This window comes from Maniola jurtina, chromosome 18 (assembly GCF_905333055.1).
Source record: "Maniola jurtina chromosome 18, ilManJurt1.1, whole genome shotgun sequence".
Lineage (NCBI taxonomy): Eukaryota > Metazoa > Arthropoda > Insecta > Lepidoptera > Nymphalidae > Maniola > Maniola jurtina.
The window spans coordinates 10,833,413-10,848,029 of record NC_060046.1 but is presented as its reverse complement, the minus strand read 5'-3'; the positions used below and the strand labels follow the sequence as shown (position 1 = coordinate 10,848,029).

Below are 14,617 nucleotides of genomic sequence, written 5' to 3'. Positions count from 1 at the left end.
TGAAGGTACCCAATACCCATATTATATTTGGAGGGGAAAACTGATGCTGGAAGGGAGTTCCAAATCCTAGCGGTTCGTATTAGCAATGGGAGGCAAATCGCTTCGTACGTATCCGTGGAATTTCTACTACGTACGGGTGCAGACTTTGGCGTTGCAGTACGATAGTAGAATATGGTGAAGGAGGAACTGGCTTTTACACAGAAAATGTGTCATCATCATCATCATCAGCCTGTGGAGGTCCACTGTTGGACATAGGCCTTCCCTAAAGAGCGCCACCACACCCGGTCCTCAGCCTTCTTCATCCAGCCACTTCCCGCCAGCCGCTTTATATCGTCGGTCCATCGTGCTGGAGGGCGTCCCACACTACGCTTGCCTAAACGCGGTCTCCACTCAAGGACTTTCCGGCTCCAACGGTCATCACCTCTACGACAGGCATGGCCTGCCCACTGCCACTTCAGCTTGCTTATAATAAAATGTGTATTTATTATTATTTATTTAGAATAAGTTAATAGTGCGTGTTAGTATGGTACCTACTTATATTGTACTAAAATGTTCTGTAAGACGTGCTATTAGTCCGTTACCGTAAAACCTAGGACATAAAGGCGTGTCATGTGAAATTGTAATTAGCACGAAAGGGCCATTAGTTTCTTACCGTGACTCCATTTTATTCATTACTTGTAAAAACTAACCTGAACGCTTGCCTAATTGAATAATGGGTAGGTACTAATTATTATATTTTTATTTAACCCAGTTTTCTAAATCAAAGAACATCAAAAGAAAACTAAAGCCCTTATAATTTTTATTAATTTTATTTTAACCCACGACCCAAAAAGAGGGGTATTATAAGTTTGACGTGTGTACCTGTGTTTCTGTGTATCTGTCTGTGGCATCGTAGCTCCTAAACGAATGAACCGATTTTAATTTAGTTTTTGTTTGAAAGGTGACTTGATCGAGAGTGTTCTTAGCTATAATCAAAGAAAATCGGTTCAGCCGTTTGAAAGTTATCAGCTCTTTTCTAGTTTTCTTATAGAGGTTTTTGTGTCGGGGGTTTTTTAAATTTTGAGTTATTGTATCACTACTGGCCATATTATAATAATGCGAAAGTGTGTTTGTTTGTTGCTTTATTGGTTTGATATTCAATCACGTCGCAATGGATAAACGGATTGACATGATTTTTTGTATGGCTATAGCTCAAGACCTGGAGAAAGACATGCTACTTTTTATCCCGGAAGACCAAAGAGTGAAAACCAGGATTTTAAAAATCCTAAATCAGCACGCAATCAGCTAGAGTATTTTGTATTCAAAACGATTTTATTTAATCATTTTCTATGGATTCTCAGTATTTTTCCATCTCTTGAAGAATTCAAATACGATACGAAACCCAATAAATAATTCACCCGATGGATTGGCTTCACTCAATTCATGCGTTTCAATTTATCATGAATGTGAGTGTACGGAGAATTTGTATACAATTTGATTCGGATACATTCAGTACGGGCGAAACAATCGAAATATTTCTCGATGTTATTTAGTCGACAACATCGACAAGTGAAAAAACTGTGTAAAATGACTCTATTGAAAATTAATAAAGTGATTGATCGATTGACAGTAACCGTTTTATAATAAACTAGCCGATGCCCGCGACTTCGCCCGCGTGGATTAAGGTTTTTCGAAATCCCGTGGGAACTCTTTGATTTTCCGGGATAAAAAGTAGCCTATGTGCTAATCCAGGGTATAATCTATCTCCATTCTAAAATTTCAGCCCAATCCGTCCAGTAGTTTTTGCGTGAAGGAGTAACAAACATACACACACACAAACACATACAAACTTTCTCCTTTATAATATTAGTGTGATAGTGTGACTAGTTTTTTAACGATGGTTTACCATGCTGCTGGCCAAGAGCGTATTGGCAGACTTCACAAACCTTTGAGAACATTACGGTGAATTCTCAAGCAAGCAGATTAATTACCTCACGATGTTTTCCTTCGCCGTTAAAGCACAATTTACAAATTAAATATTCTTTCTTTCTTTTCATATTTACCTACTATACAACAGTTCATGACTTTGACGCTAGATATCCTATGAAACGCCTATTTTTCTTTGATTTCACGTCACCCATAGCCTATTTAACATTTTTTTTACTCTGATACAAGTTAGCCCTTGACTACAATTTCACCTGGGGGTAACTGATGATGCAGTCTATGCAATCGGTCTAACCTGGAAGAGGTATGGCAGTTTTTATTAAACCCATACCCCTTTAGTTTCCACACGGCATCGTACCGGAACGGTTATGGCTTGGCGGTGCGGCTCTGCCGATAGGCTGGTAACCAGCCACGGCCGAAGCCTCCCACCAGACCAGACCAAACTTTAGAAATTATGGAATTAAGTATAGTCTATTCAGGATCAAACCGAGAGTTCCCTCACTCTACACACTAAACAATATAATCACGTGTAAATCTACGAAATTACCACGAATTAAGCACTTCAAAAGCACGCCTCATAAGGAAGTGCTTAAATCAAAGTGGCGTAGCGTGACGGACACGATTACTTAATAAAGTTTCCTTTCGTGAAATACTTAAGTATTTTTCCTTACTACGCTTTTATTTTATAAATGACGGTTCTTCCAGCTTGTACCCATGCATCATGCAAGTCGATATTGTTTTTTTATGTTGTGGCTACATTAAGGTTAACGTCAATCCCCACCAACGCCATAATTATCGTGATAATCAACGCGTTGAAATGAGTGATCACACTTGAACGGTTAACGTCTAATGTCAATTACATTGGGGTTAAAAAATCGTCTAACGCCAAACGGCATTTGTGAGAGTTAGAGAGGGATCTTCCAACGCTTCGCCTTCCGGAGCGATGTCGCCATTCTAGTACCTTGGGAGTTGGGACCCCAACGACTATCGGTTTTTAGGGTTCCGTACCTTTACAGGAAAAAGGGAACCCTTATAGGATCACTTTGTTGTCTGTCTGTCAAGAGACCTATAGGGTACTTACCGTTGACCTAGAATCATGTTTGGCAGGTATGAAGGTCTTATAACAGAAATAAAGGGAAAAATCTGAAAACGGTGATTTTATACTTACATTACAAAAAAAATGTTAATTTTTTGTATGATGGTACGGGACCCTTCCTGAGCGAGACCGACTCGCACTTGACCGGTTTTTAAAACTATGTGCCTTGCCAATTGCCACTTCAGCCTCGCCACCCCATGAGCTGTGTCAGTTAATCTCGTTCTTCTCCGGATCTCCTCTCTCCATCGCTCGCTGAGTGACTTCAAGCTTTCTAATGAGGCCCATTGACCATGTCTCGGATCCATATGTCAGCATTGGCAACACGCAAAATTACCTTTATCAAAATCCCTTGAAGAAGGCTTCTTCAATAGTATGGGTTCATGGTCTTCTCTCCTCCAGGTTATCTTCGGAGGCGGATGGCCGGTGGCTTTGCATGTCAGGGTGGCGTTCTCCAACTCTTGCACGGAGACGTCACCCGATGTGTCGTCGCTGACGATGTCCGGCGGTACTGTTGAAAAAAAAATACAAATAAGTGATTAGTAGGAATATACTGAAAAACAATATCAGGGAAAGTGTTAACACGGACGCAATTTTGAGTAATTTAAGTAAGTATTTAGAATGACAGGCGGACGGACGGACGGACAGCGGAGGTCCAGTTGGCACCCTTCCTGGGTAGAAACCCTAAAAACCTCTTCGAGACCACCACAGCGTGGCATTATAAAAAATGTTAAATAACATTTATTTACAAAAGCATGTCAGTATTTAATTATTTTAATTTCATTACACACACAACTACCAAATAAAACATATTTTATAAAAATATTTTCAATAGGTGTATGTATTAATTTCGTTCAAGACCCAAAAATAAATATTTTCCGTGGAAATCATAAAACTGCGGAGCGTAAGTGCGGGTAAGTAATACCCATTATCGCAGAACAACTGTGAAAACAATATTATTAAATATACCGCATTTTTCATCATTACACAGAAACACTGGAAATCGCAAGTTCAAAGGGGAACTATTATAAATAACGACCGCCTGAGTTCGCGCCGGCCGAGCTCGCGAGCTCTTTGTGATGAAAACCCCTCCACTTAGAGAACACAAGAGTTCTACAACTTGTAATCACGCGCTGTTTACAACAACAATTACCACGGTTGGTTTTTCTACAATAGAAAGAAAACAGCTATGATTTTTACAAAGCTGTTTTTACAATTTTGTAAAAATACTTTTTTTATAATTATGTAACTTTCCATCTATTTTCATGCAATAAATTACGTGGATTATTTGCTCCGTGGCGGCCTGATTGAAGGATGAACCAACAAAGAAAGTCTCTTTCATATTTATTTTATTAGTAGTAATTTACCGCATTTTTCATCATTACACAGAAACACAGTCGAATTAATAGCAAGTTCAAAGGGGAACTATTATTTAAAATAACGACCGCCTGAGTTCGCGCCGGCCGAGCTCGCGAGCTCTTTGTGATGAAAACCCATCCACTTAGAGAACACAAGAGTTCTACAACTCGTAATCTCGCGCTGTTTACAACAACAATTATTACGGTTGGTTTTTTTTTACAAAAGAAAGAAAATATCTTAATTTTTTACAAGTTAATAATACCCGTGACTTTGTCTAAATGGATTTAGCTTTTAGAAAACTCTTTAGTTTTCGGAGATAAAAGTAAGCTATGCCCGTCTCAGGATACGAGCTATCCTTGCAATCTGTTTAAAATCGGTTCGACGGAAAGGCTGCGAAGGTTTTTTATACTACCTGTTACGGTTCACGATGAAGGTTCAAGAGATACAGCCCGCTGACAGACGGATGAACGGACGGACAGTGGAAGCACTGTAATAGGGTCCCATCAGCAACCCTAAATTTCCCATCGGAACGCTAAAAAGCATCAAGTCTTTATCAATATAATGCGGATGCCCATAGTTTTAATATAATACTCTGTAAATAGCGCCATAATCTCTCGCAGCTCAATAACTCAACTTTCTATAGCTTTCGCCACATCAATAAATCTTGTACGAAACAAGAAAGATAACGATATTTTTTGATATTTTCGGCACGGAGCGACCGCGGGACCTTCACGTCCGACGATGATATGAGCAATCTTTTTGCTACAAAATATTACAAGCACCTATATACCATTTTTCTTTACAGGAATATTGTCATATTATCCTAATATTAATAACTATAACTAGTCAATTATCGCCATAGAATATTTTCTTAGGTATATGGAGCAGCCTTGTCTGATATCGAAAGCCTAAGTTAGAATCTCATTACGTCACGTTTCTAACTATGCTTCAAAGGTTTGAAACGATATTCCCAATAACCCCATAAATTCCCATACACTCTGAAACATGCACACCTCTTGGCAACGTCAATCAAACAGGCTTAAACCCCATGACCAATGATCCACGGTGGCTGTTATTTATACGAGCTATCGACGAACACATCAATCATGGCGGATTGCACCATACAGAGGAAGAAATTAAGCCCCTACTGACAGTATATTGGGGGTCGACAGTTTACTGACATAATTTGTTTTGGAATTGGATATTTTGGATAAATCGAACGGGTTTACTTCGAGCCCTTCCTATTTGAGCATTTGGATATACCTACTTATTATATTTGGACGTGTCGATAAATATTATTATGGTGGATTCATTTTTGTAACCAACGTTTATTTTTCCAATAAATTACGTTTATATCTAAATCTAAATATATAAAAGGAAAGGCTAACTGACTGACTGATCTATCAAAACACAGTTCAAACTACTGGACGGATCGCGCTGAAATTTATACCTAGAACATATAGTATTTGATACACTTTATTGATAAGATCGCCATTTGTTTTAACCCCCGACCCAAAAAGAGGGATGTTATAAGTTTTACGTGTGTATCTGTGTATCTGTCTGTGGCATCGTAGCTCCTAAACTAATGAACCGATTTTAATTTAGTTTTTTTGTTTGAAAGGCGGCTTGATAGACAGTGTTCTTAGCTATAATCCAAGAAAATCGGTTCAGCCGTTTGAAAGTTATCAGCTCTTTTCTAGTTACTGTACCCTTCACTTGTCGGTGTTAAAAAAATTTAATTTACACTTGTACAATATATTTCCTATATTTTGATTATTCATAGAGTATTCTAAGCAAAATAAAACAAATAAAATGCGAAAACAATATTCTCGTAAAATATTATTTATTATTATCAAATAAGCAATAACATTGTCAAGAAGTTCACAGGCGCTCTTTCATACAATATGAATTCCTACAAAATTCAAACAAAACTAATAAACTCGGAAATAGGGAGAAAAGAAACGTCAAACTTCGCAACGATTTGAAAGAAATTTCCATTCTCCACCAACTGGCCAAGGAGAAATGGCTGTAAAAAACTAATCGAGTCGCAAAGTCAGGTCGCGTTCGAATATGGAACAAGTTCGAAATTGGAAAAGGAATCGCGACAGCCGCCATGCAAATCGCGGGCGCAAATAAAAGTAAATTGGCAAACTTTCAGTATTTTGAGGCTAGTGAAATACATTCCGAACTGCCCAAGCTGCGGGATTTGTGAGAAATGTTAATTTGCTACACCGTTTCTCGTTTCGTCCGTGTTCCAAAGTTTATTTTTCTAACTGCGCTTTATTGCGATCTTATATTGGAGGAAAAACCTACCCACTAGTGGCTAAAATTGATTTATTTATTTTATTTATTCAAGTAATTTAGGTAAAATAATAAAGCCTTTTATTACTGAAAATACAAATTTACAATACAGTGGACCCCCAGTAATCCGGCCCCTGTCTAATCTGGCACCCCCTGTAATCCGGACTATAGGGGGTCTTAGGCAATACTCTATAATCCGACAAATTCGATAGTCCGACAATGTCCTGCAAAATGTTTGTCGGATTACCGAGGGTCCACTGTATTACCTATTTCGTTTAAAAATACCTTTCTGTTATGAAAAATTAAAATCAATATTTATTAATTTATTTCATGTAGAATAACTGCATTTTATGCTACGTCTATGACTACCACTGGTTGGGAATGTAAATTCTACTGAGAAGAGCTGGCAAGACAAACCCCTTCTCATTTTGAGATGACACTCGTCTCAGTAGTGGGACAGCGATCGGTTGATAATGATAATGACGAAAAATGATAAAACATAAATAGAAGTACATGTTATATGGCGGCCTTATCTGGTAAAATCTGTCAGGTAACCATGTTGCAAAGGATACATGTATTTAATGACCATTGAAAACGGTTTTCAAGGAGTATACAAGTATACTTGGGTGGAACTTATCCTATAAGTTTCGCAATTGTCTGGTAAATAAATAGACTATTTTTCTTCCTTCTTGTCTATATCCTACAACGTATACAAAATAAACTTCTTTCGAAGCAGAAACGAATAGCAGAAGTGTACAAACGTGTCTTCCCGCGACACTGAATCGCAACTTTATCTTATTCCCAACTTTCTCGAGAAAGATTAAGGCCTCAACACACTCAACGCCCACGAAACGTAATGAAACGCAGCTGCTAGGAGTTGTAATGCCCGCTCTTGAACTTATGTGAATGGCACGACTATGGCTACCTTTTGCACTTTTTTCGGGACGCTAACAAATTTTCGCTCTGCGATTCGCATGCGAGTGAAGGACAACCTTAAAAAATAAGGACTTTTGTCGCTTAGATATTTTATATCCCTGATATAGTTTAAGCTGTAAAACACTTCAGCATTAAAGTAAATTGAACCTTGACAGTTTTGTTTTAAAGCTCAATTATGTTCATACATCTAGAGGAACGCTGATAAATTTTGAATTTAAAATCAGTGGTACTGAATTTATGACTTCAAAGTAAGCATATTTAGTTCTATTTTACTCTAAGTTGTTGTCCTTTGACGTTCAAATTCTATCAAAGTTAAGTCTCATACTAATCACACTGTAAGTACACAAGCGTTCCTGCATGCCGTGCAGTTTTTGTCACACTTTTTGTCTGTTGATGCCTTTATTCCTAAGTTTCGCGAGAAATGTTTTAATGTCGGATTTTTATTTTCCCCATTGGGAAGTGACAGCGTTTTTACTTAAAATTTTCTACCGTTTTGTTGCTTTGTTGTGAAGTCTTCAGTTTTGTGCTTGTATTAATTTCTATATTATCTCTGGTCTAGTTTGGGGGTAGTCTTCGGCCGTAGCTAGTTACCACCCTACCGGGTACGGTGCCACGTATAATAAATCGATTAGGGGTACTCTTATTCGTTAAGCAGTTAAGTATCCGGAATCGAATCTAAGACCTTTCACGTATAAGATCACAATATTATAACTGAACTAGGGAGGTAGTAATACTACGATATTTCCTAAGATGTCAAACCGGTACAAAAGTTGCTTTTGATCTTAACTAACTCTTCCACCGTTCATCCTATATTTAGTAAATCAATCAATCAAGGAAACCTTTTCAAAGATTTCAATATATCCCTTCATTGCTAGTTTTGTCGCTGTAATATTGGTCCCAATAAACTGAACAAGTTGAAATTGAAAAAGAAATCCCGGGGCGTATGCAAATACTACAATATTGCTAAACTATTCGACACCCTCTCGGGAGAAGATTTTCCTCTCTAGGCCCTTAGTATGAGATTTTACATTCAACAACATTAATAGAGTTTGAGCGTTTTTTTTTTTTATAGACTAGCGCTTGCCTGCTATCAGACCTGGTGGCAAGTGATGATGCAGCCTAAGATGGAGCGCGCTTGCCTAGAAGATTATCTATTCACTCTTGACTTGAAGGTTATATTAAATTGGAGGAGAAAACTGATGCTGGAAAGGCATTCCATATCCTAGCGGTTCGAATTAGAAACGAGGAGGCAAATCTCTTCGTACGTATCCGTGAAATTTAAACTACGTACGGGTGCAGACCGTGGCTTTAAAATATTTCAGTGTTAAAGTAAAATGGAACTTAATTGCCTAGTTTTAAAGCCCAATTCCATACATCTACAGCCAGCGCTCGAAGCGTAACTTGTAAAATAAACATCAGTGGTGCTGAATGTTTGACTTTAAATCAAGGACTTATAAGTCCATTTTACTTTGACGTTATTATGTTTTAAGGCCCTTACTCTACCAATATAAAAACTTAATTTATGACGATCTGTCATATGTTAAGCTATGAGTAAAGTGAAGTCAAAGAAACTTAGTCGTTTCATAGAGTCAAATGAAGGTAACATTTGACACTTGCCAGTGTAGGTGAAGCCTTAGTTTCGTTAGAAGTTCCCGAACTATCGTGAACTGTGACGTTAGTGAGATATAAAATCTCATACTAAGAACACTGTGCATAACTGGTGGGTACAGTCTGTATTATAAGTGTCTTGCTTCGAGGAATATGAGAAATACAACTTTAATAAAAGTGAATTTCTTGCTTGCCCTTGAACATTTTCAGCTGCAAAGTTTAACCTGCTTTAAAATTAAAATAAAAAAGCTTACAACTCGAAATATCTTCAGAGAAGATCCGACAAAAACTAAGGGGCTTTACATTTAAAAAAATTAAGAAATTCATCTAGAAGTTTTTGCAGCGTATCTACTAACCTAATTTTAGTAAAAACTAGTGCAATTAATAATTAAATTTGCACAAAGTCTGGAAGCAAAGACTTAAAAAATGTGTCTAATTATAAAATTTCCTTTCATTTATTCACTTGCTTTCATCTCAGCTTAAGTCGCCAATCTTAAAGTTTATCCAGGAAAGGTCCAGAATTTTAAGATAATATTGTACTTAATCTTGATCAAAATAAGGTTTAAAATCCTCAATAGTTTGTACATCTTGAGATCATCTTCAACTACATACAATAAAGAAATTCTAAAAATAGTGCGTGTATTAAAACCTAACCTAACTTAATAAATATTTATTTTTATTAGTTTCTTCGTCATTTCTACTGCTGCAACATCAAAAAAAAAGGTTACACCCACTGTCTTTTTCACTTTTTATGTTCGTAAAGTTTTCCTTTATGCCGTGTTTGAGCGGACTAAAACTGCTTTTTATTCTCTTGGGCATAAAAATGTTGTACTTATGGAAATTTCTATAGTGCCTGAGCCTCCCATGCTCTTCTGGTAGTTTTATGTATAAGCTACAGTTGGCGTGACGTCAAAATCTCCGAACTTGAACTTGCGCAGTGGGTGATTTATCAATGTATGGCTAGAGCATACGTAATTATTTCAGAAGAGGTAAAGTATGAGAGTGAACTCAGCCACAGGTTGCGTATCACCGTTTCATTTCCTCGCAACGGAAGAGAAAAATAGAGTATTTAACTAACATGTGGGTTATTTGTTAGACCTACATAATATTAAGATAGCAGAGCTCTTAAGTTATAGTTTATAAAAAAAATAAGTAGGTAGGTAGTTTAGCTTAGAGTACACTGTCGCATTAGGAATCCCTGTAAGGGCAGTGTACATTATGAATAAATAAACAAATAAACTCAGGATTAAAACGCATTCAAATCGATTCTATTAACATGTCATATGAAATGGCTCATTTTGGTCCCTTGTTGAAAAATCTACTACTTAAATCTTACCTGGACGTTAACTCAATTTTATTCCCCCTTTTCGAAATTCGGAGATGGTAACCCCGGCCTGAGCAATGACGTTAATATTTCACGGCGATATTTCAACCTTTAACGAGGTCAATTTTTAATTCTTTAGACACGGTTTTAATTTAGAAACGTCGCGTTTCACATTAATGAGTCTGTTTCATCATTCAAAGAGACCAATTAGTGTACGGACGTATTAATTGCAAGGTAAATTAATTTCCACATTTATTTATGTTACTACTGACTATTCCAATGAAAAGCCTGTTTCTTTTTGAAAAGGGGGTTTTTGGATGTGGCTTAAGGTCAGGAGGAGTAAGGCCATCTATACTAATATTATAAAGAGGAAACCTTTGTATTTTTGTATGTTTGTATTGAATAGGCTCAAAAACTACTGGACCGATTTCAAAATTTCTTTTACCATTACTTAGAGGGAATCTTCCGAATCCGTATAGGCTATATTTTATCCCGGAAAATAGACAGGATTTTTCGTGGTAGTGTCCACCCGTGCGAAGCCGGGGCGGGTCGCTAATTACAAATACAAATAGGTACATTGAGAACTAACTAAACCACGCGGCTTCTTTCGGATGAGATTTCAGAAAATCCTTTCTTGAGACCTTTCTGACTGCCTTGAGAGAACCTGCAATTTTAACAAGACAGCATTTTAAGTCGATTTCTACTTATAGCATCAACCTTTTTAGCCCAGTGGCAAGTAAGTTTTATTTAGTTTTTTGAAAATGTATTTCTTTATTCCAACTTTTTTTTATCATAACTGCAGGTATCTTCTGATTTTTTTTAATATCTTAGTAAGTATAACTTTATATAATGTTTTTAACGCTGACTCTTGATTTTTTTATTTTATGACTGCATTAGGAATCTTTGTATTTATAAAGCAAGCAAACCATGGGCGATAACACAGAATTTAAAAAAAAAGAACAAATAGGGTAGACGGGTAAAAAAGAACGAAAAGTTATAACATAAAACTAATCTACTAAGTCTATGCAATATATCTGTGTTCCAGTATTTACCCTGCAATGTTAGAGGGGGTTGGGCGGAATTTATGAGGGCTCAAAGATACCTTCAATCTACCGCGCCCTAATGGTGCCATAACTCACGTGAGCACGGACAACGTTTTTAGTGTTCTTTGTGACTTGTTTGAACATGTTTGAAGAAAAGTATTCGCATAAGGATTATTCTTTCACGGGGATGAAACTTTTCTCACGTTCGTATTACGTGAAACGGCAAATTCTCTCTTATCATCTCTCCCTTTGTTACAGGCGCAAAATGTAACCCAAATAAGCATTATATTCAACTCAACTCAAGAATACAACTATCTAAAGGTACTACAACTTGGGAGAAACAACTTTGACAAGGAAGCTGACAGAAGAATACAGCTCGGCTGGGCAGCTTTTGGAAAACTGCATCAAATCTTCCATTCGTCGATACCCAGACTAAAGTCCTTAGTGAGTGTCTTACCTGTGATGAAGCATGGCACTGAATTGTGGCCTTGTGCACAAGTCGCTCAGCGTGCTATGCAGCGGGCTATGTTTTGTGTCTCTCGGAGGGACAAACCGTAACGATGAAATTCGTTGGAGAACCAAAGTGACCGACAAAGCTCAGCGAATTAGCAAGCTAAAGTGGCAGTGGAGTGAACAACCGATGGCCGCTTGACAAACGTGTACTGGAGTGGAGACCTGCAAGTGCAGTGTGGGACGGGACGACTCCAACTCGCTGGATTGACGATCCCAGAAATTGGAGGAAAATATATTAATAATTTGAGGACATATAAAAAAAACCGGCCAAGTGCGAGTCGGACTCGCGCACCGAGGGTTCCGTACTCGGGTATTTTTTTCGACATTTTGCACGATAAATCAAAAACTGTCATACATAAAAATACATAAAAATCTGTTTTAGAATGTACAGATAAAGCCCTTTCATATGATGAGCATCATATGAAAGGGCATATGCACTTGGTATAGTTATCTTACATTGAAAATTTAAACACATTTTAATTTTTTTTTTAAATGATGTAATCACAAATTCACAGATTCACAGTTTTCGGATTTATTCCTTTACTTGTGCTATAAGACCTACCTACCTGCCAAATTACATGATTCTAGGTCAACGGGAAATACCCTTTAGGTTTTTTGACAGACAGACAGACAGACAGACAACAAAGTGATTCTATAAGGGTTCCATTTTTCCTTTTGAGGTACGGACCCCCAAAAAATTATAAATATGACATTGAAGTGCGTCAATATAATTACCAACTTGAGTCAAAGTTGTTCTACTATCTCAATTCTCAATCTATTTGAGCTGACAAGCATTCATGAAGCATGTATTTTATTTTTCACCATTATATTGCCTTGACAGTGTTCAACGTTTTCATTTTCTTGTTAGCGAGGTTTTAATCAATTGCTACGGGCCTTCATTTCCATCAGCAGTCGTACTTAGTGCAAGGTTCACACTAATTGATTTCCGCTGCGGAGTGCAGCTAGTAGCGATTGGTGTAAATTGTATATTCATCAAGATTCAAGATTCATCACACTAATATTATAAAGGAGAAACTTTGTATGTGTGTGTGTGTGTGTGTGTGTATGTTTGTTACTCCTTCACGCAAAAACTACTGGACGGATTGGGCTGAAATTTAGAATGGAGATAGATTATACCCTGGATTAGCACATAGGCTACTTTTTATCCCGGAAAATCAAGGAGTTCCCACGGGAATTTTAAAAAACCTACAACCACGCGAACGAAGTCGCGGGCATCAGCTAGTTTATTCAATATAAGTTCTTAAACTATTTTATAGCACAAAAAGTTATTCTAAATATTACTTTATAATATTTTGCTATTTATTATTTGTTAGTTGATGTGCCTTATAAACAGTAGGTATACAATGTTAAAAAGTTGGTAAGAACGTAAATAGGCATCAGAACGTTGTGATTTATTATTAGATGATAAATAAAATTAGTATTTTCCTGAAATCTCAGCTGTATAGTATGTGATGGCCATTGATGTAGAAGGAATTTATCATTTCTTTTTGTTAACTGGTTTGCTGTAATGTCGTAGTTTTGCTGATAGGGTGGTAATTAACTATAAGTAGCTGAGACCAGAAAGAAGCGCTCATTACCTTGACGGGTTTTCTAATTATCATGGCCAAAATTAATGACCATCAAAAAGTAAGTTATTAAAAGTAATAGTGTAGTTTCTAATTACTTGGCAATAATTCTATAAATACAATGGATAACTTACACAGCTGAAACTTTGTCTTACTTTCACAAAAATGACATTTTAAACAACTATTTCCTGTAATAATGCCTGTTACGTTGATACAAATTATGCCTTCTGTCGATCACAACGTGCGATAAAACTCGACGGTGTAAACTCAGCTTTATTTTCATAAAAGCTGAGATTGTAAACAGCTGTTGTTTATTTATTATGTAGTGGGTTGAAGCAATCACGTCCTGTGTGACGGTTACGTTGTAATTACGCCGGAAAACGGACATTTGTCCCAATTTACTAATAACGCCACTAAATATTATACAAAATAAAAATAAACTAAGTACACCATGATAACATCGAATGTCTTATTATGAAAACATTTTTATAGTAAAATTATAGACAAATGAAATCATCTCTTAGGAGGTTACTTTGTATTTTTTAAATCCCATGGTAGCTTATTGAATAAAATCACAAAAAAAAACACGTCAATCCACGTTGCTGCTTTGCGGAGTGATTGAAGGATAAATCGACAAACAGACGTATTTTCACATTTATGTAATACTAGCTGATGCCCGCAGCTTCGCCCGCGTGGATTTAGGGTCTGAAATCCCGTGGGAACTTTTGATTTCCCAGGACATAAGTAGCCTATCCGTAATAGCCTGTCCCCGGGATGCAACGTGTTTCTGTATCACGTAAAAACATTTAAACGGATGATCCTTAAAAAATCCCGAGGGATCACCAGGATTTAGGAATGCAATTCCTTACAGCATCAGGGTTGAGGAGTTGGGTCCTCGAGGTCAACGACAAGTCTTTACATGGTACAGATA

General features: G+C 37.1%; 1 protein-coding gene across 2 annotated transcripts in view; it reads right to left on the bottom strand.

Annotated features, from left to right (window-relative positions):
- LOC123874384 (lachesin-like) overlaps nucleotides 1-14,617 on the bottom strand; it is a 54,552-nt gene that overhangs the window by 15,477 nt on the left and 24,458 nt on the right. For both annotated transcript variants that reach the window (XM_045919686.1, XM_045919687.1), the window contains exon 5: nucleotides 3,354-3,527. In XM_045919686.1, coding sequence (XP_045775642.1) covers nucleotides 3,354-3,527 — 174 coding nt within the window. The remainder of the gene's footprint in view (nucleotides 1-3,353; nucleotides 3,528-14,617) is intronic.